Below are 23997 nucleotides of genomic sequence, written 5' to 3' on the forward strand. Positions count from 1 at the left end.
TTCGACCTGTAAAGCAGTATAGGAATGAAATGAAAAATAATAATAATTATATCAAATGTAGTTCCAGATTTGCCAGGCTTGGAAAAGAAGCTTCTATTGTTTACATAATGAAGGAATGCCAAGTTATATAAAAAGTATTTATTTGGAGGTTCTAGTCCTTGTCAAAATCTCAAATTATGCCTAATTGCCCCCATGATAAATATATTCCAGAGTGAGTGATACCTAGCATCTGGAATAAGATCTTCCACTGAGCTTCAATCACTATTCATTCTGATATATATTTCAAGCGAAGAACTTGACAATTTGGGAATGGCAAAACTCCGTGGGAAACTTAGCAGTGCGTTCCTAACCAATGTTTGCCCAGGAGTGAGTCCTATCCAATTCAGTGGGACTTAACTGCCAGGCAAGCAGAGTTAGGATTGTAACCTGGAATCCCATTGCTGTCGTTTGGGTAAGATTGGCATGCATTTTCCTGCAACATCAACCCGGTGGGGGAAGCACCACCTGCTAAAGTTCTTAGCTCTAGAGTCAGAAACCAAATGGGGTCAACTCTAAGCTTGGGCTGGTTGAGAAGGTGACCTCTGACTTCTGTTTCTTTTCTGTTCACCTGCAGAAACACTGATGGACTCCACGACAGCAACGGCAGAGCTAGGCTGGACCGTGCATCCACCATCAGGGGTGAGTTTGTGGGGAAGAGGGGCTTCGTCAGTCTGACATGAGCAGGGATGTGTGAACCTATCAGTTTTGGCGTTTCTCATTTCTCCAATCTTAAACTCAGTTCTCCCCATTTCCACACCAATTTGCTTTAAAAAAAAAAAAAAAGTCCTTGTGAAAACTAATCAGCGCTTTGTGCAGGTTTCTCCTAATATACACATTTTGGCAAAACTATTTCCCCAGATTGAGTGCATCTCTGGAAGTCGTTTTCACAGATATATGTATTTTCATCCCAGTGTTTTGCATTTTTGTACGCATTCCTCAGCCGGATAGGTGAACTGCAGAATTAGGAGAAGTGTGAATTTCGAAAGGTGGCTGTTTTTCAGTTTGCGTGTGGGAAGTGTGAACAAGGCAAGTTTGCCTATAAATCTGAATCGAATGTATGCCCATCTTTAGATGTGAGAAAGGTCTCCTTGGTCAGGGACAACTTTCTATATTGGTCTCCAAGAAAGAGGGAAACGGGCTAGCTTCAAGTGGCTCTTCAGGGTTGCAAGTTGTGCTGTGATGACTTGGTGGTGGGAGATGGTGGATACAATTTGAATTATCTGGCAGGGTTGCAAACATGCAAAGCATGCAGTGCACGACGGACAGCAACACTGGTAGCTGCCTAATGCCAGCTCCAACTGTTTGACTCACAGGCTGTCTGGCTGAAAAGAGTCCTGCTTCCCTGATCTGGGGATTGAACCTCAAACCTTTGACATGCCCTCCTGACAAGCTGCCCTATATTGAGTCAGACCATTAGCTCATCCAACCCAATATTGCTTACTCTGACTGGCAGCTGCTCTTCAGGATCTCAGACAGAGGCTTTCCCCACTCCTTGCAACCCAATCCTTTAAACAAGAGGTGTCTGGGATTGAACCTAGAGCCTTCTGCATTCAAAGCATGCAATCTACCGCTGAGCCTCTTCAATATTGACAAGGGAGAGGGAGGGAGAAGATTTGCAGGTTTCTGATGAAAAGCTCCCCCCTCCCCAAGCCAATTTCAGAACCCTCCATGTAATATGTATAAGGAGAAGGCTCCAAATGCTCGCTGCTCATTTGCGAATTGCACTGAGGAAAATGCCTAGGTAATTTTCCGTCGGAATGCCGCAAACTCTCACATAATAATTCTGATAAGGCTGACAGCGCTAATGAACGCAATTAGTTGATTAATTAAATTCATGGCAATTTATTTATTTTTTTAAAAAGCTGTTTAATTGAGGGTGGGGACACTTTGGATGCCATTGCGGGAAGCAAGTTGCTGTTTAGGCATCACACTTTGAATAGGGTTTTTTTTGGGGGGGGCATGCAAATAAAGCATTTTGTGGTGTTGAATCCAAGGAAATGCTTATTTTCCCCAGGTAGTCTCAACACACACACACACACACACACACACACACACACACACACACACACACAATCTGCTTGCAGATGTAACCTACCAAGAAGCTACAGTAAGCCAGACCCATCTCAGACAAGCAAATCAGAAGCAGGGAGTTTTCCAGAGGCTGCATTTCATTTGTTAAAAGAAAATATGCATATATACGACCCGTCATTTTGAACTGAAGGCATCTGCGCTGGAAGAATCAAATGCAAATTAAAGATAAGCATATTATGTGTAACCCAAATCAACCGGCAACTGGTCAATCAAATAAGCTGCAAGGATAAAAAGCTAAAACTGGTAGTGATGCTGGGAATTAGAAAAGAAGCTAGTTAAGGAAACTCAAGGCAAATGCCTCCAGGGAATCTTGGGAACTGTAGTTCCCACACACATAGAGCTACAATTCCCAGCACCTTTAGCAAGCAACAGTTCCTAGGATTGTTTAGGGGAAGCCATGTGTGCTAACTGAGCCTTCGTTGTGTTTTCCCGTGGATCTGCTTTTACTGAAACCCACAAAGGCCCTGAATGCCCTCTTCAACAACATGGGCTGTGTACACACTGTAGATTTGAAGCACATTTAAGACACATCACTAAAGAATCCTGGGAACTAGTTTGGTAAGCATGCTGGGAATTATAGTTCTGTCAGGCGCAAACCACCTGGGGGCCTCTGGGGTTGCTTTCTAAGCCAACCAACAAGGAGAAAGCAGAGCGGTATGATTGCAGTTTACTTCCTCCACCCAGCCAGGCCAGGGGTGCGGAGTCTTTTTCAGCCTGAGGGCCAAATAGCCTCTTTGGCAGCCTTCTAGGGGCCACATAGGGACGTGGGTGGTGCTGTGGTCTAAACCACTGAGCCTCTTGGGCTTGCCGATCAGAAGGTCGGCGGTTCGAATCCCCTTGAATCAACCTAGCAGTTCAAAAGCATGCCAGTGCAAGTAGATAAATAGGTACTGCTGTGGCAGGAAGGTAAACAGCATTTCCGTGCACTCTGGTTTCCACCATGGTGTTCCATTGCACCAGAAGCAGTTTAGTCATGCTGGCCACATGACCCGGAAAGCTGTCTGAGGACAAACGCTGGCTCCCTCAGCCTGAAAGCGAGATGAGCGCCGCAACCCCATAGTCGCCTGGACTTAACTGTCCAGGATTCCTTTACTTTTACCTTACCTTTTAGGGGCCACATGTATCAGGCAAGCAAGGGGTGCACGAATGTGTCACTGCCCTGGTGCTGGCTCTTGGGACATAAAGGAGAGGGTGCTGCTTCTGCCCTTTGGGCTTGGAATAACAGAACCATAGAATTGTAGAGTTGGAAGAGATCATAAGGGGCCATCTAGTCTAACCCCCTTGAACTCTGGGACACTTTTGCAGCCTCGGGCTTCCCCATCTGTAACATGGGGGCAAATTATAGCACTTCACTTCCTTGCAGATTAGTTGCAGGATCCTCAGAGCTAATGTGTGTGCTGAACGCTTTGACTGCTTCATGCTATGTGAACGCTAAGTGTTTTTCTTGCTATTAACATCGGGAGTCCAGCCAGTAGCCAGTAAACCTGAACCGCTTGGGTCATGGTGATGGAATTCACCTGGCAGGAACTGCCACAGCGATCCTGTAGGGTGTGAGCTGGGATCAATTAGCCAGAGAGGAAGTCTGGAGCAGAGAGCAGCTGCCAGGAAGGGAGGGGAGGAGGACAGAGGCAGGATGGGGAGCAGGTCTAAGCAGGGACTGAAGGGAGCCAGGCTGAACCAACAATTTCTGGGTTCTGCTCAGACTCGGGAAGTGCAGACACAGCAGGTTTCAGGAGCTACTCAGAACCTAAGCAGACTTTCCATGAAAGGGTGAATGTCAACAGAGTCCATCTTACTCCTGTGGCTGGTCCCCGAGGCTTTTTGGAAACATGTGAGCAAGGTACCAATGACATTTCCTGTTATTTTGTCCCTGGTATTCATGGGTACGCCTGTTTTCCAGGGGGTGGGGGCAACCAGAAGTTCCTCTAAGATTCTGTAATTCTATGCTTCTAAGCAGAGGTTGGATGGCCACCTGTCAGGGATTATTTCGATGTGATTCCTGCATTGCAGAAGGTTGGACTAGAATCTAGATGATCCTCATGGTCCCTTGCAGCTCTACAGTTCTATGATTCTACAAGTTCCATCAGACCTGACTATAGGCCAAACTAGCAGGGGCTGATGGGAGTTGTGGTTCAGAAGCAATTTAGAGGGCTGCAGGTGAGTCACTCCTGTTCTGATGAGTTATCACAGGAGGTTGCTGTGGCCAGGCTTCTCCAGAACTCTTCTTTTACCTTTTAATTTTTGATTAAGAGTTCTGATGGACCAGCAGAAATGTCCATCTCTGGGGTGGGGCACGGGGGTTAAATAGAAGGCATGATTCATTGAGTTTTGGCTGGTGCCTTCATTATACACTCCTCCTCCTCCTCCTCCTCCTCCTCCTCCTCCTCCTCCTCTTCTTCTTTTTCTTCTTCTTCTTCTTCTTCTTCTTCTTCTTCTTCTTCTTCTATCCCTCATAGCTGAGTAAAATTGTCTTCCATGAACACAGTTTTAACAGTGAGTCTGTAAGTCTTAACAGTGAGTCTGTAAGTCCGTAAGTGTGGAGGCCAATTCTGGATCCACATATCCTTCCACAATGGGGACATAGGTTTCCAGATGGGAGTTGATCACAGTGAGGGTTGCCAAACGTGCCTTCCTCTTCCTCCCTTTCGTCCTGAGTTTGAGCATCTTCAAAGTCCATGACACCTTTGGTCAAGGTTGTTCTCCAGTTGGAGTGCTCGCAGGTCAGTGTTCCCCAGTTGTTGGTGTTTATACTACATTTTTTTTTAGATTTACATTGAGAGCATCTTCAAACCTCTTTTGTTTTACACTTTCCATTTTTAAGTTCGGAATAGAGTAGTTAAAATACACTGTTAGGCTCTAGGTGAAAACTTTAACCAGACCATTGGCTGATGAACAGCCTATACCCTTTTAAATGTTTTTTTTGGGGGGGCGGGGTATTGGTTTGTTTGTTCTTGTTTTTATTATGTATTTTGTTTTTTTTATCATGTTGCAAACTACCCTGAGATCTATGGATGAAGGGCGGTATACTAATTTAATAAATAAATAACAATAGTAGAGTTGGAAGAGGCTTCAGAGGTCATCCAATCTAGTCCACAACTGACCCGTTGATGCAGAAAATCCCCTGCCACAACAGCCCTGAAAGGCGGGCCACCCAGCCTTTGCTTGCAGCGAAGGATAATTCACCACCTTGTGAGACCATCTGCTCCACTGTCAAACAGTGTGTACCATCTGGGCGTCTTTCCTAATATTGTGTCTAAATCTTATTTTCTTGTAATTGGGCAGAGTTGTGCGCACCAACTACTAGATTTGGCTCAGACACCGATTCAGCGCTTTGAAAGTTTCCCAATTCGGTTCGGACCCAAATCCCAATTTAGAAAAATGAAAGTAAAGCTTGTGCCTCCCTCTTTTTTTAAATTATCACATGAAAAATTGCTGGGTGGGAGAGGCTATAACCTATTTCCCTTTTGACGGAACTTGATGACACTTGCGGATAGAGTTGCTCGGCATGAGTGGATGAAGCCTGCCAAATTGCAGGCAGATAGGTCCAGGGAGTTTGTGATGGGAACCTTTTCTATTTTATTATTATTTTTAAAGGAAGCCATCTGTAGCCTCTTTCATTTTTGGCAGAAATGAATGATATCTGCATGCTTGTTAGCCTCCCGTGAGAGGACAGATCCTGCCAAATTTCAGACGGAGTGCTGCAGGGGTTCTTAGGCAAGTACAGCCTTTACAGTTTGGGGATGGTTAAAGAGGAATCGCTTAATGCTTCAGATGCACTTAGTGGGAAATTTGTACGAAAGTAGCAAACTGGAGACAGGTGTCTGTGGATCAGGAAACTGAGCAACACATAGATAAATCAGCCTAGGAGTGCTTTTATATTTAGGCATCTTTAAAGGAGCGGTGTGCACCAGATTTGGCTGAGTCCTGATCCAAATTGGGCGCATTCCGAGGGACTCTGGCATCAAATAAGTCAGGTACAGACAGTCACAGATTCCTGCGAGTCTTGTTAGGTGGTGCAGACCAATCCGTGGCTGGCAAGGGGCGGGTGAAGGAGTGTGTGGTGGGGGCAGGCTGCCCCAGGTGTCACCACTGAGTGGGGTGACAAAATGCCATGCGGCATTCACCGCAGGGCCTGCAGCGCACCCAAGCCACGTTTCTCTGCGCTGTCCAAACAGTCCACCCACTGCCTCCCCCCCCAGCTGTAGGGCAGCTGAGTGGGAGGAGGCAGGCAGACTCCAGAGGCCCCACCCCTATGGGTGGCTCGCCCCGCCCCTTTGGCAAGGGTTACTTCTGGGTTACGGCAGTTGCGCATGTGCAGAAGCACTTAATTGTGCTTTGCGCATGTGCAGAAGTGCCAAATTGCAACCCATGCATGCGCAGACGCATGCATGTTGCAAACACTGCGGGTTGCAAATGTGCATCCCGTGTGGATCACGTTCGCAACCCGAATGTCCACTGTATTTCAGGTGCCAGGAGTTGTGATACCCCTCACTCCTGGCTTGTGCTCTTCTCAGTTGGAACCAAATGTCACTAGGGCAGGCTACCGGGGGGCGGGGGCGAAAATGCAAAGCTGAGTTGACAGGAGTGGATGTGCAGGCATGTGGCATAGAGGCAGAAGGGCTTTGATGCCTTGCGTTTCCCAAGCAAGCAGAACTAGCAAACAACACAGAACAGAATGGACAGGAGCAAATGGATACATCGCTTCAGCATCCCTCCTCCAAAGCACAGTGGTTGGAGATCCCCGGTAAAGGCGTTTTCTCTGACCAGAGGCGAGGCCTATCAGTCGCAGAAGGGCCTCTCTCCCCCTCCCCCCCCATATTTTCATTTTTCTTTTATGACGAGCTTCGAGACAAACGTTTTCGTTTCTGAGAAACTGAGAGAAACGAGAACAGGCAGGTTTGTGGCCGCTGCCAGAGATTCTTTAGCCGTGGTTCCTGCATTGCCGGGGGTCGGACCAGATGACCCCTGGAGGTCCCTTCCAGCTGGACAATTGTATGATTCTTTCCACTCCTACGTGTTCTTCCCAAAGAGCTGGTTCCCTAAGGATTCTTCAAGGTCTGGCAGCTGCCATCCAAAAATATACACCCCCACTTTCAGCCAGAAAGTGCATTTTCACACCAAGTTGTTATCAGTTCAGTGCACAGCATCTCATTCCCCAAGAACTATAATTTTCAAAATTCAATACTGGCCAAGAAAATTGCAGAAATCCATGTCCCGTAAGAAGGCGGCATCAACTGGCAGCTAAGCATCAGCCATACAGGTACATGTTTTGAGCAGAAATGAGAGGGGAAATAATAATGCCATTGTTTCTCAGGATGGAGACAGACAGTTTGTCTCAGGCAGGGGTGGGGAGGCAGAACCCAATCCTGTTTTCTTCTGGCCTCAGGTGTGCAAGGAGGTTCCCTGCATGAAACTCCCTCACGAGCCCCATGTCTGGTCCAACTTGGGGACTGAAAGTGCCCCATCGCCTGACATCAGTGTGACATCAGGGGATTGCCAGGTGGGAAGCCCCACCCACCTGTCAAATTTGGCCCACAAAGCAGGAGAAGGTTCCCTACATCTGGTCTAAGGGAGCTGAAAGTGATATGGCAGGACTTCTGCCTATCATGTCTTCCTCTCTGCACTAAAAAGATTTTGCAGGGATCTTGTTGTTGTTTAGTCGTTTAGTCGTGTCCGACTCTTCGTGACCCCATGGACCAGAGCACGCCAGGCACTTCTGTCTTCCACTGCCTCCCGCAGTTTGGCCAAACTCATGCTGGTAGCTTCGAGAACACTGTCCAACCATCTAGTCCTCTGTCGTCCCCTTCTCCTTGTGCCCTCTATCTTTCCCAACATCAGGGTCTTTTCCAGGGAGTCTTCTCTTCTCATGAGGTGGCCAAAGTATTGGAGTCTCAGCTTCAGGATCTGTCCTTCCAGTGAGCACTCAGGGCTGATTTCCTTAAGAATGGACATGTTTGAGTATATGGGACTCTCAAAAGTCTCCTCCAGCACCATAATTCAAAAGCAGGGATCTTAGGCACTCCAAACCATGGGTGATAGAGGTACCACCCATGGACAGCAGCCTTCCACAATCTCAGGCCGATATATGAGCTTTGCCACAATGTGAAAACCACTCACAGCAACAGAGAGCCACTCACAGGAGTGTTCATTGCAAATATATTTCTTTTGTGGAAGCAAATCACATGGAAGTTGTGCCGGATAGAGAGCTCTGTTTCCGGAAGTGGCTGTTGCATCATATGAAAGCTCAGACACAACATGGAAATGAACAATTGGGGAAATGCCAGGAGAATGGAAGAAACTGTCGTGTGAATGCAGCCTGGTCAAGAGGCAAAGTAAAGTGGACAGCGCTGGCTCTGCACCTTTGGTTGCAGCAGAACTAGAGGATGGAGAGTCTTTAACTGTGGCTCCTGCATTTGCAGGGGGTTGGACTAGACGATTCTCTGGGTCCCTTCCAACTCTGCAATTCTAGGATTCTTGAGGCTGCACGGCAGAGATAGGGGACCTCTTTCAGCCCAACGGCCATGTTCCCTTCTGGACCACTTACCATGTGTGTGAGAGAGAGAGATGAGGAAAGCAGCAATAGCAAGCAGAGCAATGGCTGTAAATTTCACCCTTGAACAGTAGGCTATCTCAGTGGTTAGAGCACGAGACTCCTAACCTCAGGGTCGTGGGTTGGAGCCCCACGTTCGCCAAACATTCCTGCATTCCAGGGGGTTGGACTAGATGACCCCAGAGTCCCTTCCAGCTCTACAGTTCTATGATTCTACAGAGGCCCACACACCTTTCTCCGTCCTCTATCCAGGCAAGCAAGGACTCTTAAGATTGGTTCAAAGGAAGAGAAAGGCATGTCCTTCTGGGGGAGTCCTGAGGACCAGCTAGAGATGCCTGGGTGGCCCCTTGCCTCTGCTATACAGACTTGAGTAGCAGCCCCACTGCATGTAGAAATAGCTCTTTGGGCTGCAATTTTACCCTAGGAACACAGAGAGCTGCCTTATAATGAGTCAGACGGATGATCCATGTTGCTCATTTGTGTTTGACCACCAGCATCTCTTGAGGGATTCAACTTCTCCCTGTCTCTCCCAGTCTGACTTTGAGATGCTGGGGATCGAACTCAGGATCTTTGGGATGCAAGGCAGATCTGCTGCCGGTGAGTTACATCCCTTCCCTACATCCCTATATCCCTACAGCCAGGCACTATTCATCTTTTACGAGACAAGAACAGCTTATGCGTCTGAGCAGGAGCTGCTCCCTCTGGGATATCCCTGCTTTCATTCCACATTATTCTCCGAAGATGTTTTCTGCATCTTTTTTTTTTTTTAGATCCTGTTAAGATGCCCAGAGGCAGCATTAGGCTGTGGGCTATATCTAACCTACAGAGAATTCCCACTCTGTTTCCATGCGGTAACTCACCTGAGTGTCAGTAGCTCTGGGCTGCAGAGGGATGAAAGCATTTCCACAGGGGAAGCTGAGGCAAGCCAGATATGTCCCACGTTGCCTCTCCCTGCCTTAAATTGTATGAATCAGGAGCATGGCGGGGGTGGGGGTTGAAAGGGAAATATTGTTTATTTCTACCTCCAGCCGCAGGATTTTTAAGGAACGAAATGTGCAGGAGGTTGTCCTTGCTTAGCTAACAGATGTATTATTTGATGATGATGTGTTTTGTGGCATGCAGAGATCAGTGAGAAGACAATCCCTGCCTTTGGGCTAACTACCTAAGAGACACGGCACAAAAGGAAAAGTGAAGGGAGGGAGGAGGAAAAAGCAAGCTCAGGCATTAACTCTTAGTAACAGAGGTTATAGCTCGAGTGAACAAATTTGAGGAGGAGCCCATAGCTGCTTGTCTTTCAGCTGAGCAGATGGAGTAGCCATGCAAAGTATTATTTGCTCCACTCTTTGCATTGGCTGCCAGTATGCTACCAGCTAAGTTCAAGGTGTTACTGCTATTGTATAAATTCCTAGAACCAGGTGACTTGAAGGACCACCTTGTCCTTTATACAGTGGAAAGGTTGCCACAGTCACCTCCAGAAGCGCTCCCGACTCTCCCACCATTATATCAAATTCATTCCATTTCTATGCGAACCAAGGCTTTCAGCATGGCGGCAACCAGCACTTTTGGAGCACTGTTCCTTTTGAAATCAGACAGGCACCTGCAATCCTGATATTCCATTTCCCGCTGAAAGCATTTTGGTTTTGCTGAGCTGTTTCCTTTGTTCTGGCATTGTGTGTTTTAAAATGTTCTATAATGATTTTTATCGCACACGACCCATATACATATTATATATATATATATTGGTGGTTTTCTATATTTTTTGCAAAATAAGTAAATTAAATAAAACTGAAACTGTATTTGACTGGCACCTGCTTCAAATAAAATAGGCAGGTGGTTTTTTATTTATTTAAAAAAACTACTTTATTTTCTCAGGTTTTAATCAACACATCGTGGCTGGGGTTTTTGAGCTGCTTTGGAACTGCTGTTGTCGCACAATGAATTGCTTTGTGCTGTATTCTCAGTTGTATCAAAATGTGTATTGTAGCTGTTTTACTGCATTTTTAGTTAAAACAAAAATATCGCGCTCTCTCTCTCTATCATTCCTTCACCATCTGGTGCTGTAGCTACTTGGGCAGCTGGGGGGGGGGGGTTGAGCAATAGGGTTAGTGACACCCCTGAGAAGGCACGCAACCTGCTCAGCTAAAGCCCTGGGGCGTTGCTGCCTTGTCCGTTTGCCCCACGCCTTCGGGGCTGTGCGTGCTGAGCTCTGACTTTCCGCTTTTCCTCTTCCACAGTGGGAAGAAGTGAGTGGCTACGACGAGAACATGAACACGATTCGGACTTACCAGGTGTGCAACGTCTTTGAATCCAGCCAGAACAACTGGCTGAGGACCAAGTTCATCCGCAGGAGGGGCGCCCACCGCATCCACGTGGAGATGAAGTTTTCGGTCCGAGACTGTAGCAGCATCCCCAATGTCCCTGGGTCCTGCAAGGAGACCTTCAACCTCTACTATTATGAGTCCGACTATGACGCCGCAACCAAGACGTTCCCCGCCTGGATGGAGAACCCCTGGGTGAAAGTCGACACCATTGCGGCAGACGAGAGCTTCTCCCAGGTGGACCTGGGGGGCCGCGTGATGAAGATAAACACCGAGGTCCGCAGCTTTGGGCCCGTCTCTAAGAACGGCTTTTACCTGGCCTTCCAGGACTATGGGGGCTGCATGTCCTTGATCGCCGTCCGCGTCTTCTACCGCAAGTGCCCTCGCATTATCCAGAACGGAGCTGTTTTCCAGGAGACACTCTCGGGGGCCGAGAGCACGTCACTGGTAGCAGCTCGGGGTACTTGCATCCCCAACGCTGAAGAAGTGGATGTACCAATCAAGTTGTACTGTAATGGGGATGGGGAGTGGCTGGTCCCCATCGGGCGCTGCATGTGCAAGGCGGGCTACGAATCAGTGGAGAACGGGACGGTCTGCAGAGGTAAGATGACCTTCAATCAAGGGTCCATGTGGCTGCTCTATGGTGGGTGTGCGGGGCAAGGAAAGGGAGCGGGAGCAGGATTCTCTGCCTCGTCTCATGTCAGGGAATGGTCTGAAGATGGAGAACTGGAGGGGGAAGAGTCACCCCTCTTGGCCACAGCGTGTTCAGAAGCAGAGAGAGAGACAGGAGCTGAACAGGTTAGTGGGGAGTTATCTAGTTATGAGATTATGACAACAGAACCAGACAGGAGGGAGCAGCTAGTTGAAATGTCACTGGAGAGTGTGAGGGACCACCACCACCACCACGGACTCAGAGGTCTGAATGTATCAGAGAGCAAAGGAGTCAGAGGGAGGGAGGAACTTCCCATTGGCGCCCAAAATGCTGCGGAAATCAGAAGAAGTAGAGTAGAGTAGCCAACTGCTCTCCGTGCGGAGAGCTGTGTATTTGTGCTCTCAACATGATGCTGTAATAAAAGGACTATAAATCATTTTATCACATGGGATGGGCCTGTGAAATGATGAAGGGCTTTGGGGAAATAATTGATATGGGAAATAATGAATTGAAAAGGATGTTTACCGTATTTTTCGCCCCATAGGACGCACCGGCCCATAGGACGCACCTAGTTTTTTGGGGGGGGAATAAAGGGGGGAAATTTATTTTTTCCCCAGGTGTGCTGCACTAATCCCGAAGCTTGGAGCGTGCGGAGTTCAGCGCGCCCCAAGCTTCTGGGTGCTGGCAAGGTCTCTGCTAGCCGTGGGAGAGCCGCGCGGCTCTCCCAGGGCTAGCGGAGCGCTGCACTAATCCCGAAGCTTGGGGCATGCGGAGCTCAGCGCGCCCCAAGCTTTTGGGTGCTGGCAAGGTCTCCACTAGCCGTGGGAGAGCCGCACGACTTTGCGCGGCTCTCCCAGGGCTAGCAGAGCGCTGCGCTAATCCCGAAGCTTGGGGCGTGTGGAGCTCAGAGCGCCCCAAGCTTCTGGGTGCAGGCAAGCTCTCCGCTAGCCCTGGGAGAGCTGGGTCTCCCACAGCTAGCGGATAGCTTCCTGAAGCCTGGAGCACCGACCCCCTCACTCTCCAAGCTTCAGCGAAAGCCTGCATTCGCCCCATAGGACACACACACATTTCCCCTTCATTTTTGGAGGGGGGAAAGTGTGTCTTATAGGGCGAAAAATATGGTAAATTGATAAATCCTGAAAGCCTTTTTACTTGGAATAATGGGGAATAAAGTGGGTGTCCCGGGTGATGAACTTTGCCCCGGGATATGAACACAATCTGCTTCTGGGGCCATGAAAGGCCTATGTAGGGAATGCATACCTCGGGTTAAGAACGCTTCGGGTTAAGAGCAGACTTCCAGAACGTATTAAGTTTGTAACCCAAGGTACCACTGTACATGACAACAGCTGCTAGAACTTTTGTATGCACAGAAATGGAAAGGGAAAGGATGACCAAGTAAGAAGGAATGGCTTATGAAACTGATGAACTATGGTGAAATAGCAAAATTATCTGCCAGATTAAGAGGACATAATGACAGTGTTTAAGGAAGAATGGAGGTCACTGATGAATTATGTATAAAATTACCACCCCTATATGAAGTTGCAGGCAGGATTTGAAATATAAGCAGTGGATTATTGAAAGATTAAATGGTTGTAGGTTTAGATAATAAAAATATGTGTGTTATTAAGCACACTTAATTAAAAAGGAGTAAAAAAAAACATCAGGAAAGGAGGGGTAGGAAGTCAAGGAGAAACTTTGTATGTTAAAAAAAATGTATATGCTGATAAATGCTTTGAAATATTTTTAGAGACTTCATAAAAATGATATAAAAAGGGGGGGGATAAGGGATAAGAAGTTGTGGTCGTCAGAACTTGATACAGAACTTGATTCAGTGGCTACCCATGTCCTCATAGAAGATGAAACAGTGTTGTTGTTGCATCATACCTCTTTCTCCAAGGAGTTCAAAGTGGCCCACATGGTTCTCCCCCTTGCCATTTAATCTCCACAACAACCCTGCAAGGTAGGTTAGGCTGAGAGACAGCGACTGGCTCAAGGTCACCTAGTGAGTTTCATGGCTGAGTGGGGATTTCAACCCTGTGCACTCTGGTTTCCGCCATAGTGTTCTGTTGCACCAGAAGCGGTTTAGTCATGCTGGCCACATGACCTGGAAAGCTGTCTGTGGACAAACGCCGGCTCCCTCGGTCTGAAAGCAAGATGAGCACCGCAACCCCGTAGTTGCCTTTGCCTGGACTTAACCATCCAGGGGCCCTTTACCGTACCTTTACCTTGTCTCTTGAGAGGCAGTTCTGTGTTGTTGCCACTAAGTTCATGTGTCAAACAGCCATCCCATAATTTTTGGTGCTGCCTGTCAGTCTGGATGCTGGTGGTCAAGTCCAGGGTAGGGTAGGGAGCCTCCTTTGGCCCAAGGGTGGCATTCATGAGTGGGCAACCTTGCAGTGACCATATGCAGCAGATGAGATTCTTACCTTTATACTATAGGGTGCATTCTAGACATGAAAGAATTCAGAGGTTTACACACACAGAGAGAGACAGACAATACAGGAAGGCAGACACACCTCTGTGTAGGTAAGCCAGAGTCATTAAGGACATCTTCCAGCCAGGCACTTGAGGAGGTCATAGATCAAGGCCAACAAGAGGCATGGCCTGGACAGAGTCCCAAGGGCCGGATGGAAAGGCTTGGAGGACCACATTCAACTGGGCCTGCAGTCCCCCACCACTGACTGAAGAGGCAGGTCCCAGGACTCTGATCATGGCCAGCTCAGGTTTTGGCTGCAGCCCTCATTCAGGGTGCTTCTCCCTGTTCAGGAATGCCCAAAAGGCCCCCCCAGGGAATGGCTTGGCAGACGTCAGACCTGAGTTGCCAAGCGCTGGGGTGGTCTGCCTTCTGGGAGACTCGGCCAGCCTTGAAGGAAGGGGGTTTCTTCCCTCTGGGCCCCTTTGGTGTGTGTGTGTGTATGTGTGTTTGTAGGGGGTGGGCGGCCCACCTCTGCTCCCCGACTTGCTGCGAACACCCATCCGCAGCAGCGCCGAGCGGCAGAGTTGCTTCGCAGCCTTTTGTCGCCGCCTGAGATAGCTCCCAGCTCCTTTAATTAAAGACAATTACTGCTTTCAGGCCCTCTCCCGGCTCGGCCGCCTTGTTTGCAAACACACAGCTGCGGGTGCTTTTGTGTCCCTCGTGCACACGCACACAGAAGGCTTCCTCCTCCTCCCTCCCCACCATAGCCACACAGAGCCACCTCTATTATCGGCATCGCAGTCCAGGCACCAATGAGAGAGTAGCGGGTGGAGACCAAAGCTTTGCAGCAGCACAAGAGAAGAAAAAGACCCAGAAGGGTTGGATGCACTGTGTGTGTGTGTGTGTGTGTGTGTGTGTGTGTGTGTGTTTGCAGATGCAGAATGGGGCTCCTGTACCTTTAACGGTGGTGTTGAAGGAAGAGGTTTCGGCAAGCACCAAGGGCTTTCACTTCTGCAGCCTTGCAACGTGATGTGCACTTCACATCTCTCCTCCTTCTGTGCAATGTTGAATGGGAGAGGATGTATGAACGTGGGTAGCTGCCTTATACGGAGCATTGCTCCACCAAGCTCAGTATCATCTGCCTTGACTGGCAATGGGCAATGGAATTCTGGGCTGCATCAATGGAATCGTAGTGTCCAGCTCAAGGGAAGTCATAGTCCTACTCTATTCCACCGTGGTCAGACCACACCTGGAGTCCTGTGTCCATCTTTGGGTACTACAAATTATGAAGGGCATTGACAAGCTGGAATGTGTGCAGAGGAGGGTGACCAAGACGATCAAGGGTCTGGAAGCCAAGCCTTCTGAGGAATGGTTGAAGAAGTTGGGTATGCTCAGCCTGGAGAAGTGAAGACTGAGAGATGAAATGATAGCAGTCTTCAAATATCCAATGGCCTGTCACATGGCGAATGGAGCATGCTTGTTTTCTGCTGCTCCAGAGGGTAGGGCCCAAACCAATGGATTCAAATTCCAAGAAAGGAGATTCTGACTAAATAGGAGGGAGAACCTTCTGACAGTCAGAGTTGTTTCACAGTGGAATGGACTCCCTCAGAAGGTGGTGGACTTGCCTTCATTGGATAGTCCTATCCAATGCCCTTATAAAATGTAGCTCTTTTTGGGGAGTTGTTATTGGGTTGTTGTTTTTATTTTGATAATAAAAATAATTTATTATTTGTACCCCGCCCATCTGGCTGGGTCTCCCCAGCCACTCTGGGCGGCTTCCACAAAGACCAAAAATACACTAATATGTCATACATTAAAAACTTCCGCCTTAAGATGTCTTCTGAATGTCAGGTAGTTGTTTATCTCTTTGACATCTGATGGGAGGGCATTCCACAGGGCGGGCACCACTACCGAGAAGGCCCTCTGCCTGGTTCCCTGTAGCTTTGCTTCTCGCAATGAGGGAACCGCCAGAAGGCCCTCGGCGCTGGACCTCAGCATCCAGGCAGAACAATGGGGGTGGAGATGCTCCTTCAGGTATACTGGGCCGATGATTATATATATTATGGTTTTTATGTTGATCTTTTGAGTGAACCGCCCTGAGGCCACTGGGTATAGGGTGGTACATAAATTATAATAAGAATAAGAATAAGAATAAGAATAAGAATAAGAATAAGAATAAGAATAAGAATAAGAATAAGAATAGTCCTCTGGCAGGGATTCTTTAGATGTGATTCCAGCACTGAAGGAGATTGGACTAGATGACCCTCGTGGTTCCCATTCAATAACAAATGTATGATTCTATTGCTGCTGAACTACAGCCTCTCTCTCTGTGTGGTCTATCAACCCTGATCTATCATCCCTGGCCATTGGATTTTCTGGCTGGGGGCTGATGGGAGTCTAACAACATCTTATGGGACTTTAACACCATTTTATGGACACTATGTTGGCTTCCCTTGATCTATCCACTTCACTTTGCTTGTTGACCCCAGTCTCCATTCAAGGAGCTATTGCCCATTGCCCATTCAACCCCCCACCCCCAGCTTGCATCACTAGAGGAGTACATAGAAAGCTCAATATTGTCTGCAGCAGTGGTGGTCCACCCCCGCTTTGAGTACCACTGTGGTAGGAAGTAAGGTCATGCTGCAAGATAGTCTTACAGAACCCACTTGTGGAGAAGATTTAAACTCACCCTTGCTGCATAAGGAGGAGGTCTGGGCTGTTTACCCTAAAACACACACACACACACACACATACACACACAGAGAGACACATTTTCAAAATATGTGAACCACTTTTCACTTCCCAAAGCAGGAATCTCTGCTTTTCTTTGCCCCCGTGTTCAATCCTCTGTTTGTGACAGAGGGTGTCTTTCATGTAGACCTGCCACTTTTGCGGGGCGGAAGGAAAACCCTCAGTTACTGAGCAGCAAAAGGAGAAGAAAGAAGCAGGCTCCGTTAAATACATTTGGAAACAATGAGAGACTACTAAATGGTTTTTTAAAACACATGCACAGCCCCCCCTCCCCGACTCCTGGAAGTCTTATTTATTAGTTGTGAGTCATTCTTTGGTTTTTCTTATTGCTTCTTACAAGATTGCTGATGCTCGGTTCCCCGCAGGCCTCCCTTGCTGGCTCTTAAACTTTCCGTTCTGTTTTCAGCTGGTTTGGATGATGGGGAGAGTCGGGAACAAAATGCATCTTTAATATTATGCATAATGTTTGTCACCATAATGTGTGTGGAGAGAGAGAATGTCCTCAAACCGGCTGCTTTTATGTGGATCCCAAAACAGCCACAGGGTCCTGATCCAGAACTTGCGATTGTGTCCAATGTGACTCCTACTCTGAGTACATCCACTGAAGTTAATGGACATGGCTCACTCAGGTTCAGTGGGTCTGTGCTGAGTAGGGCTTAGCCGGAGACAACCCATGTTCCCTGTCTCAGATGCGGGCTCCCAAGCCAACTTCCTGCTTAGAAAAAAAAATGCTTGTCTTTATTTGGTCTGGGCCCTGGATTGGGAGCACACTCTAGTTCAGGCCTCTATGGCTTCATTTTTTATTTAAAATATTTTCTCTCCATTTTCCTGAATGCACCCCTTTCCTAATCAATCGATGGAGAATGCTCGGCAAGCTGGGAGGGTGCAATTTTTGGCACAGCATTGCCTGAGACCTTCCTTAAACTCTCTAAGTCAGGTATCACCAACATGGCATTCTCCAGAAATTTTGGACTACAACTCCCATCATCCCTGGCTATCGGTTGTGGAAGTAAGGGCTGCAGGAAGTTGAAATCCAAAGCAACTGGGTGCTACCATGTTGGCAACCCTGGGTGTAAATAGAAATCTCAGGAAAAGAAGGCCAACCATTGTATTTATCCATAAACTTGATGGATGGGCAGAAGTAGATGCTTACCTTAGCTAGGCTGTGTGTGCCTGTGCTTTAAAAACTAACAAAACTTGAGTTTAAATGATGCAGTGGAAATTTACTGAGCAGCAAACTGCAAGACTGCAGAACAACCCACAAGGCGGAGGGAGAAACCACGAGGTTCGCCTTGGAATAAAACCAAAGGCTTGGGGTTGAGTTTTATATTTCCTCCCTCTTAGATCAGGAGAGAATGTAGGCTGGGGTTGTAGCAGGGAGAGCTCCTGGCTTTTGCTGAAGCCAGTGCAGCACCTTCCCTTCCCTTGCAACCTTGTCTGAAATATTTACACATTTAATGTGTGAGAAACTGGGGGCACCTGCACAATTGTGTTTGTATTTGCATGGCTATTCTGGGTTTGTGTGTTTGTAAAAGAGAGAGACTTTCTTGCCTATGTGGCTGTCTCCCACCCAACCTCAAATTGCACGCACCCTAGAATGCTCAGGATTTGTATCAGGCACCAGGGCAGAGCCCTGGGAATAAAAGCCAGAAAGAAGTTTAGCTGTAATGTTGTAATGTGGAAACCTTTCTTTACACCAAGACGGATACAATTTGTCCATCTACTTATTGTGTTGTAGCCAGAGCTAGTCCTACTTGAAGCAGACCCACTTAAATCAATGCGCATGCCAAACTTGGGTTCAATGGATTCCAGGAGGACTGCTTTGACTAAATCCTAGTTGTATGCAACTCTGCTGTCACTATTGCTCACACTTATCCATTGCTTACTGCACAAGATGTCTCAAAGCTACTTAGGTAAAGGTAAAGGTACCCCTGCCCGTATGGGCCAGTCGTGTCCGACTCTAGGGTTGCGCGCTCATCTCGCTCTAGAGGCCGTGAGCCGGCGCCGTCTGAAGACACTTCCGGGTCACGTGGCCAGCGTGACGAAGCTGCAGCTGGCGAGCCAGCACCAGCGCAGCACACGGAAATGCCGTTTACCTTCCCGCTATAAAGCTGTCCCTATTTATCTACTTGCACTTAAGAGTGCTTTCGAACTGCTAGGTGGGCAGGAGCTGGGACCGAACGATGGGAGCTCACCCTGCCGCGGGGATTCGAACCGCCGACCATATGATCGGCAAGTCCTAGGCACTGAGGTTTTACCCACAGCGCCACCCGCGTCCCTTTCAAAGCTACTTGCACGATACAATATTCAAAATTTGCCAGGAAGGTGAAAGAACGTTAACTGGCAAAAGTGCTCATCCTGAGATTGTATTAGCAGCAATGGCTGTGATCCCTGCATCACAAGGGGCTGGACTAGATGAACATTGGGTCCCTTCCAACTCTTAAGATTTTCTGATTCTATCATTGTCGTCTATCCCAGTATTGATTAAGATGGTTAGGAGCAGCTCTCCAAAGTCTCGGGCACTTTTTAACTCAGGGTTGCGATATGTGCTGCTCTCCGGGTGCTGTTGGACTTCAGTTTTCATCATTCCTAACCATTGGCTGTGCTGACTTGGGGTTGGTGGGAACGGGGGCCCTACAATGGACAGGGGGGCCCTGTTTTAGCTGGAGCCGCCAGGAAGCAAACCTGAGGCAGATGAAGCAGGTGAACTAAGGTCCCTCAGTCCAGTGGAAGCCTAGAACCACAGCCCGTAGCTGCACATATCCAATTTTGGCAGAAGGTGATTTAGGGCTTTGTGAATTAACCTGAGAATCATTGCTTGTTATAACCTAGATTTCAGCAGCCTCATTTTAGCAGTGTGCTATTGACTGCCAGAATAGAATGGCAGAGTAGACTGCCAGGCATCTTTATTTATGATGATGATGAGGTGTGTCCCCCCTTTTTTCTAAACTGTAACTGCTTTTCTCACCTGCTTTCTTTCTGAGGGCATCTCAGTTTATGAATCTCCATAAAAGAAGGTCATAGGGTCGTGGGAGGGGGGATGGATTGCCATGAATGCATGCACCCGTGCATTATTTTGTTGTGTGTGGTTATTGGCAAATTTAAGTCAGAATATTCAGAATTTCTGAAGGGGGGGCATGACCCAAATTGAGCAAGTAATAGTAAAAGTTGCACAAGTTGTTGTTGTTTTAAATAGCAACACACAATAACCTTTCAAACAACTTGGGGCCAAAGGACCTTAAATTTCACCTGATTCCTTGAACACTGAAGTCTCCCCTTTTTGTGCTCCCCTACTGGCCTTGACTCTCAGTTGGTCTTTACCAGGGACTGAGCCTTTAGTGCCCTGTGGAACTCCTTGCCAGTAGTCTGGCAGGAGTCCTCTATGCCTTCTGCTGGGCTTTTAACAGGTCGTGGGCCTTCCTACATTGGAGGTCAATGCCTCCATAGACCAGCCGGGCCTTTCGCTCTTCTCCTGCCTCGTTTTTTTGCAAATGCCCCTCCAACCAGCTTTCAGCAGCTCTCTGTTTTGTGTATGTGTGTCTCTGTCTGACTGCATTTCCTAAGCCCCGCTGTGAGCACTGAGCCCGTTGCCATAGAAACCACTTTAGGCAGCTGGAATCTGTGCCCCACTGGCATGGCTGGCACGATTGGCTGGTTGTGTTGGCTGCTGGCCTCCTGCCCCTTGCAGGATGCCAGGCTGTGGCAGAAAGGCACTTCACATCCACACACACCCCCTTTCCCACACAGGAAGATCTGGGATAGGTTTTTTCCCTCCCCACCCCCACTTCTGTTCCTCTCTCCCAGTTCTCTGCATGTAGGGAAAACTTGCCAGTTCCGTCTTTAACAACTCTGCTTAAAACATCTTGGTAGGGTGTCTGAAAAGGCCTGTCTCCAGCTCACATCTTGGGAGAGATGCCGTTAGTTTGGCGGGGATGGTAGCGGCTGGATGGGTCAGGCTAAGACAGCTTCCTGTGTCTGAACCATACTGAGCTCTAATGTTGCTTCAGCAGCAGCTAGCCTTGAACCAGGCCTCACTGAGGAGGAGCAGGTCCTGTCCCTGTTGCCAGCTTTGCCATCCCTGAAAGGTGCTTAAGTTAAGATGCTTGAGCATCGCAGCTTCTGTGATGGAACCCTTTGAGTCAGAGGATGGCTCTATGTCCAGTTCTGGTCAGCACAATTTAAGGAGGATATTGAGAAGCTGAAATGTGTGCAGAAGCATAGCTCTCAACGTTTTTTAAGGGAAATTCCCTTATTCCGAATAGGATTCCTCGCAAGAAAAGGGAAAAGTTGACAGCTATGTGAAGAAGAGGGTGGGCAAGATTATCAAGGGTCTGTAAACCAAGCCTTATGGAGAATGGTGGAAGGAGTTGAGTATATTCAGCCTGGAGAAGGGAAGGCTGAGAAGTGATAGAGCAGCCATCTTCAAATAGCCCAATTGCTGCCCCATGGAAGATGCAGCAAGCTTGTTTTCTGCTGCTCCAGTGAGCAGGACCCGAACCAATGGATTCAAACAGCAAGGAAGGAGCTTCCGACTAAACCATAGGAAGAACTTCCTGACCGTAAGAGCTGTTTGACAGCGGAACAGGCTCCAAACAGGCTACAAGCTGGCTGGTGTGTGCACAGCCTTTGAAAAGATGGTGCCTTTTTGCCTATAAAATGAGGATTTTAGGGTAGTCTGTATGCAAAAAAAAAAAGCGCAGAATCCAGATGGGGCAGACGGGAAATAAGACTGACTCCAGGTCTTTCAGGGACAAACTAGATGCGAGAGACTGGACCTCAGGGCCATCCAATGACTCTGAATGCTGGAAGATTCAGGGCAAAGAAAATAAAGTATTTCTTCACACAGCACATAAGTTAAACTATGGAACAAGAGACAGTGATAGCCACCAACCTGACTGGCTTTAAAAGAGGCCTGGACAGAATTGCGGAGGATAAAGACCATCAGTGGCTACTAGCTAGGACAACTTTGATCTGCCTTCTTGGCCAGAGCCAGTAATGTTTCCAGTAATGTCAGTTGCTGGAAGACACAGGAGGGGAGAGGACTTTTGCTTGTGGCCACTGTGAGAACAGGAGGCTGGACTAGATGGGCCATTGGTCTGATCCAGAAGGGCTGTTCTTACGATATCCGTCACATTCGGCAAGCTAGTTTGCAGACTCTGATTGTTTGCATGTATCAGAAATTTCAAATTCTTTCAGCAAAACATTTCGGCTTCCGCCTTCGACAATTGCTCAGATGCAAATAATGGTGTTTCTAAGGTGGCAGTTTGAGGGTGGGAATGCTAAGTGATGATGTTGGTTGTGGTCATGTGCTGTTAAAGTGTCAGGCATGTTCATCCACAAGATCTCCCTTTTGGCACGACTGTAGCATTTATTGATGAGTCCAACAGGCTGTGACTCTCAGAATTGAAGTGTTCAGCAACTGGTTGCCCCACTTTTTTTGGTCAAAAAATTGTCAACCTGTGGTTTACGATATGTGTATGACACCCCAGATTTCCATTACTATCTACCTATGTGTGGGGGGTTTTTGGGTGATGGTGGTTGTAATGGGAATTGGGGGTTGCTCGTGCGTAAGTTGCCGCCACTCTCGGTGAGGTTGCCTGGATAAACCTTTCCCTGGCTGGACAGTCCTGATTCCGCGTCTGTCTCAGTCACTGGCAGAATCCGTCAGTGGGCGTTTCCTGAACTTCTTCCAACATAAAAGTTCCTTGACGGATAGTCTCTGCCTAGCCTCCCTGCGCGGAAGTCTTCTGCGCAGGGTAGGTGTGGGTAGTGGAGGACCAATGCTCTCCCCCCCCCCGGTCTCTGGCGAAGAGTCCTGGAGCCATCCCTCCGAAGCCCGCCTCTGCGTGCCTTTCTCCCTGGTGTAACGCTGATTTCCTTCCCCGGTCACTGAGTCCCCTCTTTTCCTGCTGGGACCTTCTCCGGCATCTCTAGGGAGCCCTTCCTCCACTCCTGACTGCGATGGCAGTTCCCTGACAGTGGTTAACCCTTTGTCCTCTGTTGTGGTCCCTATCTGGAGTTGCTCCATTACGCCTGCTATTTTGACCGGGGGAGCCCATTCCTTCCAAAGGAAACTTCTATCCCCATGCAAGTAGCAAGCATGGTGGGGGTGGCCAGCAGATCTAGACTGGGATCATAGTGGAGGGGGGCACTGGACCCCAGTCCAAATATCCCTTGCTTCTTATTTATTTCTCAAAAAACTTTGTGTGCCCTCCTCCTAACCTGCCTCGCAGGACCATTGCGAGGACAAAAACAGAAGGGACAGAAGCTCCTCAACGTTGAAGCAGGATATGAATGCAGTGAAACAGATGTATAAATAATAGTAGCTGTGTAATTGGCAACAGCTGCCCTGACAGCTGCTGGTGGACACCCATCCCGCGCTAAGCCAGAGCATCTTCCAGGAGGTGTCTCTGGGAAATATATCTTTTTGTGTGTGTGTTTTTATCAGGGCGCCTGTGGTTAGGTAGCGAGGTTTAAATGAGCAAGACTGGCCTCTGAAAGGGACTTCTTAGCTTGCTGGAAATGGTTCCTTCGAGCTGTGATAAGCAGTGGATATTTCAAATGGCACAGCTGGTCATCTGTCCCTTCTCTGCACACTGAGAGTGATGGGGGAATTTGGGTTTATCGGGGAAAGACTGTAGCTCAGTGGAAGAGAATCTGCTTTGCATGCAGAAGGGCTCAGTAAATGGCTCATGTCCAAAATATCTGAAAGACTGCCTCCTTTCCTACAGACCCTCTTAAGGGTTGAGATTAACAGAGAGGGCCCTCTTGGTAGTCCCTTCAGCCTCAGAGGCTCTGGGTAGTGGCAGCCCAGGAGAGGGCAGTCCCCTTTTTTTGAAACGAGGCGATCTTGTGCAAAGATAATGCCTTTTCAGCTCTCCCATCATTCCATCCCACCTCAGTTGTTTCTTAGTGGTGTGGCAAAGCCACACATGCACAGACAAAGCAGTTAGCACAATCAGAATCCATTTTTACATACATCTAAATCCAGAGAAAGACCCTCAGTTAGAGAAGAATTTAATATCTTTATCACCCAACCACAGGTGATGTTTCCTAACATCCCAGACATCTTGGAACTGCCACACATTATCAGGATATTAAATATAATGCCCTGTACTCATCAATTAAATTATGGGACGTTTCCTGTCTCCGATACAGTGAGACACCTGGACAACACGTG

At 48.1% G+C, this 23997-nt stretch overlaps 1 protein-coding gene across 12 annotated transcripts in view; it reads left to right on the forward strand.

The window, feature by feature from the left end:
• The window catches only part of EPHB2 (EPH receptor B2), a 114920-nt gene that overhangs the window by 25955 nt on the left and 64968 nt on the right, over nt 1-23997 (forward strand). For all 12 annotated transcript variants that reach the window (XM_083512918.1, XM_083512912.1, XM_083512909.1 and 9 more), the window contains exons 2-3: nt 614-678; nt 10915-11599. In XM_083512918.1, coding sequence (XP_083369044.1) covers nt 614-678; nt 10915-11599 — 750 coding nt within the window. The remainder of the gene's footprint in view (nt 1-613; nt 679-10914; nt 11600-23997) is intronic.

This window comes from Podarcis liolepis (assembly GCF_965112155.1).
Source record: "Podarcis liolepis genome assembly, chromosome: 7".
Lineage (NCBI taxonomy): Eukaryota > Metazoa > Chordata > Lepidosauria > Squamata > Lacertidae > Podarcis > Podarcis liolepis.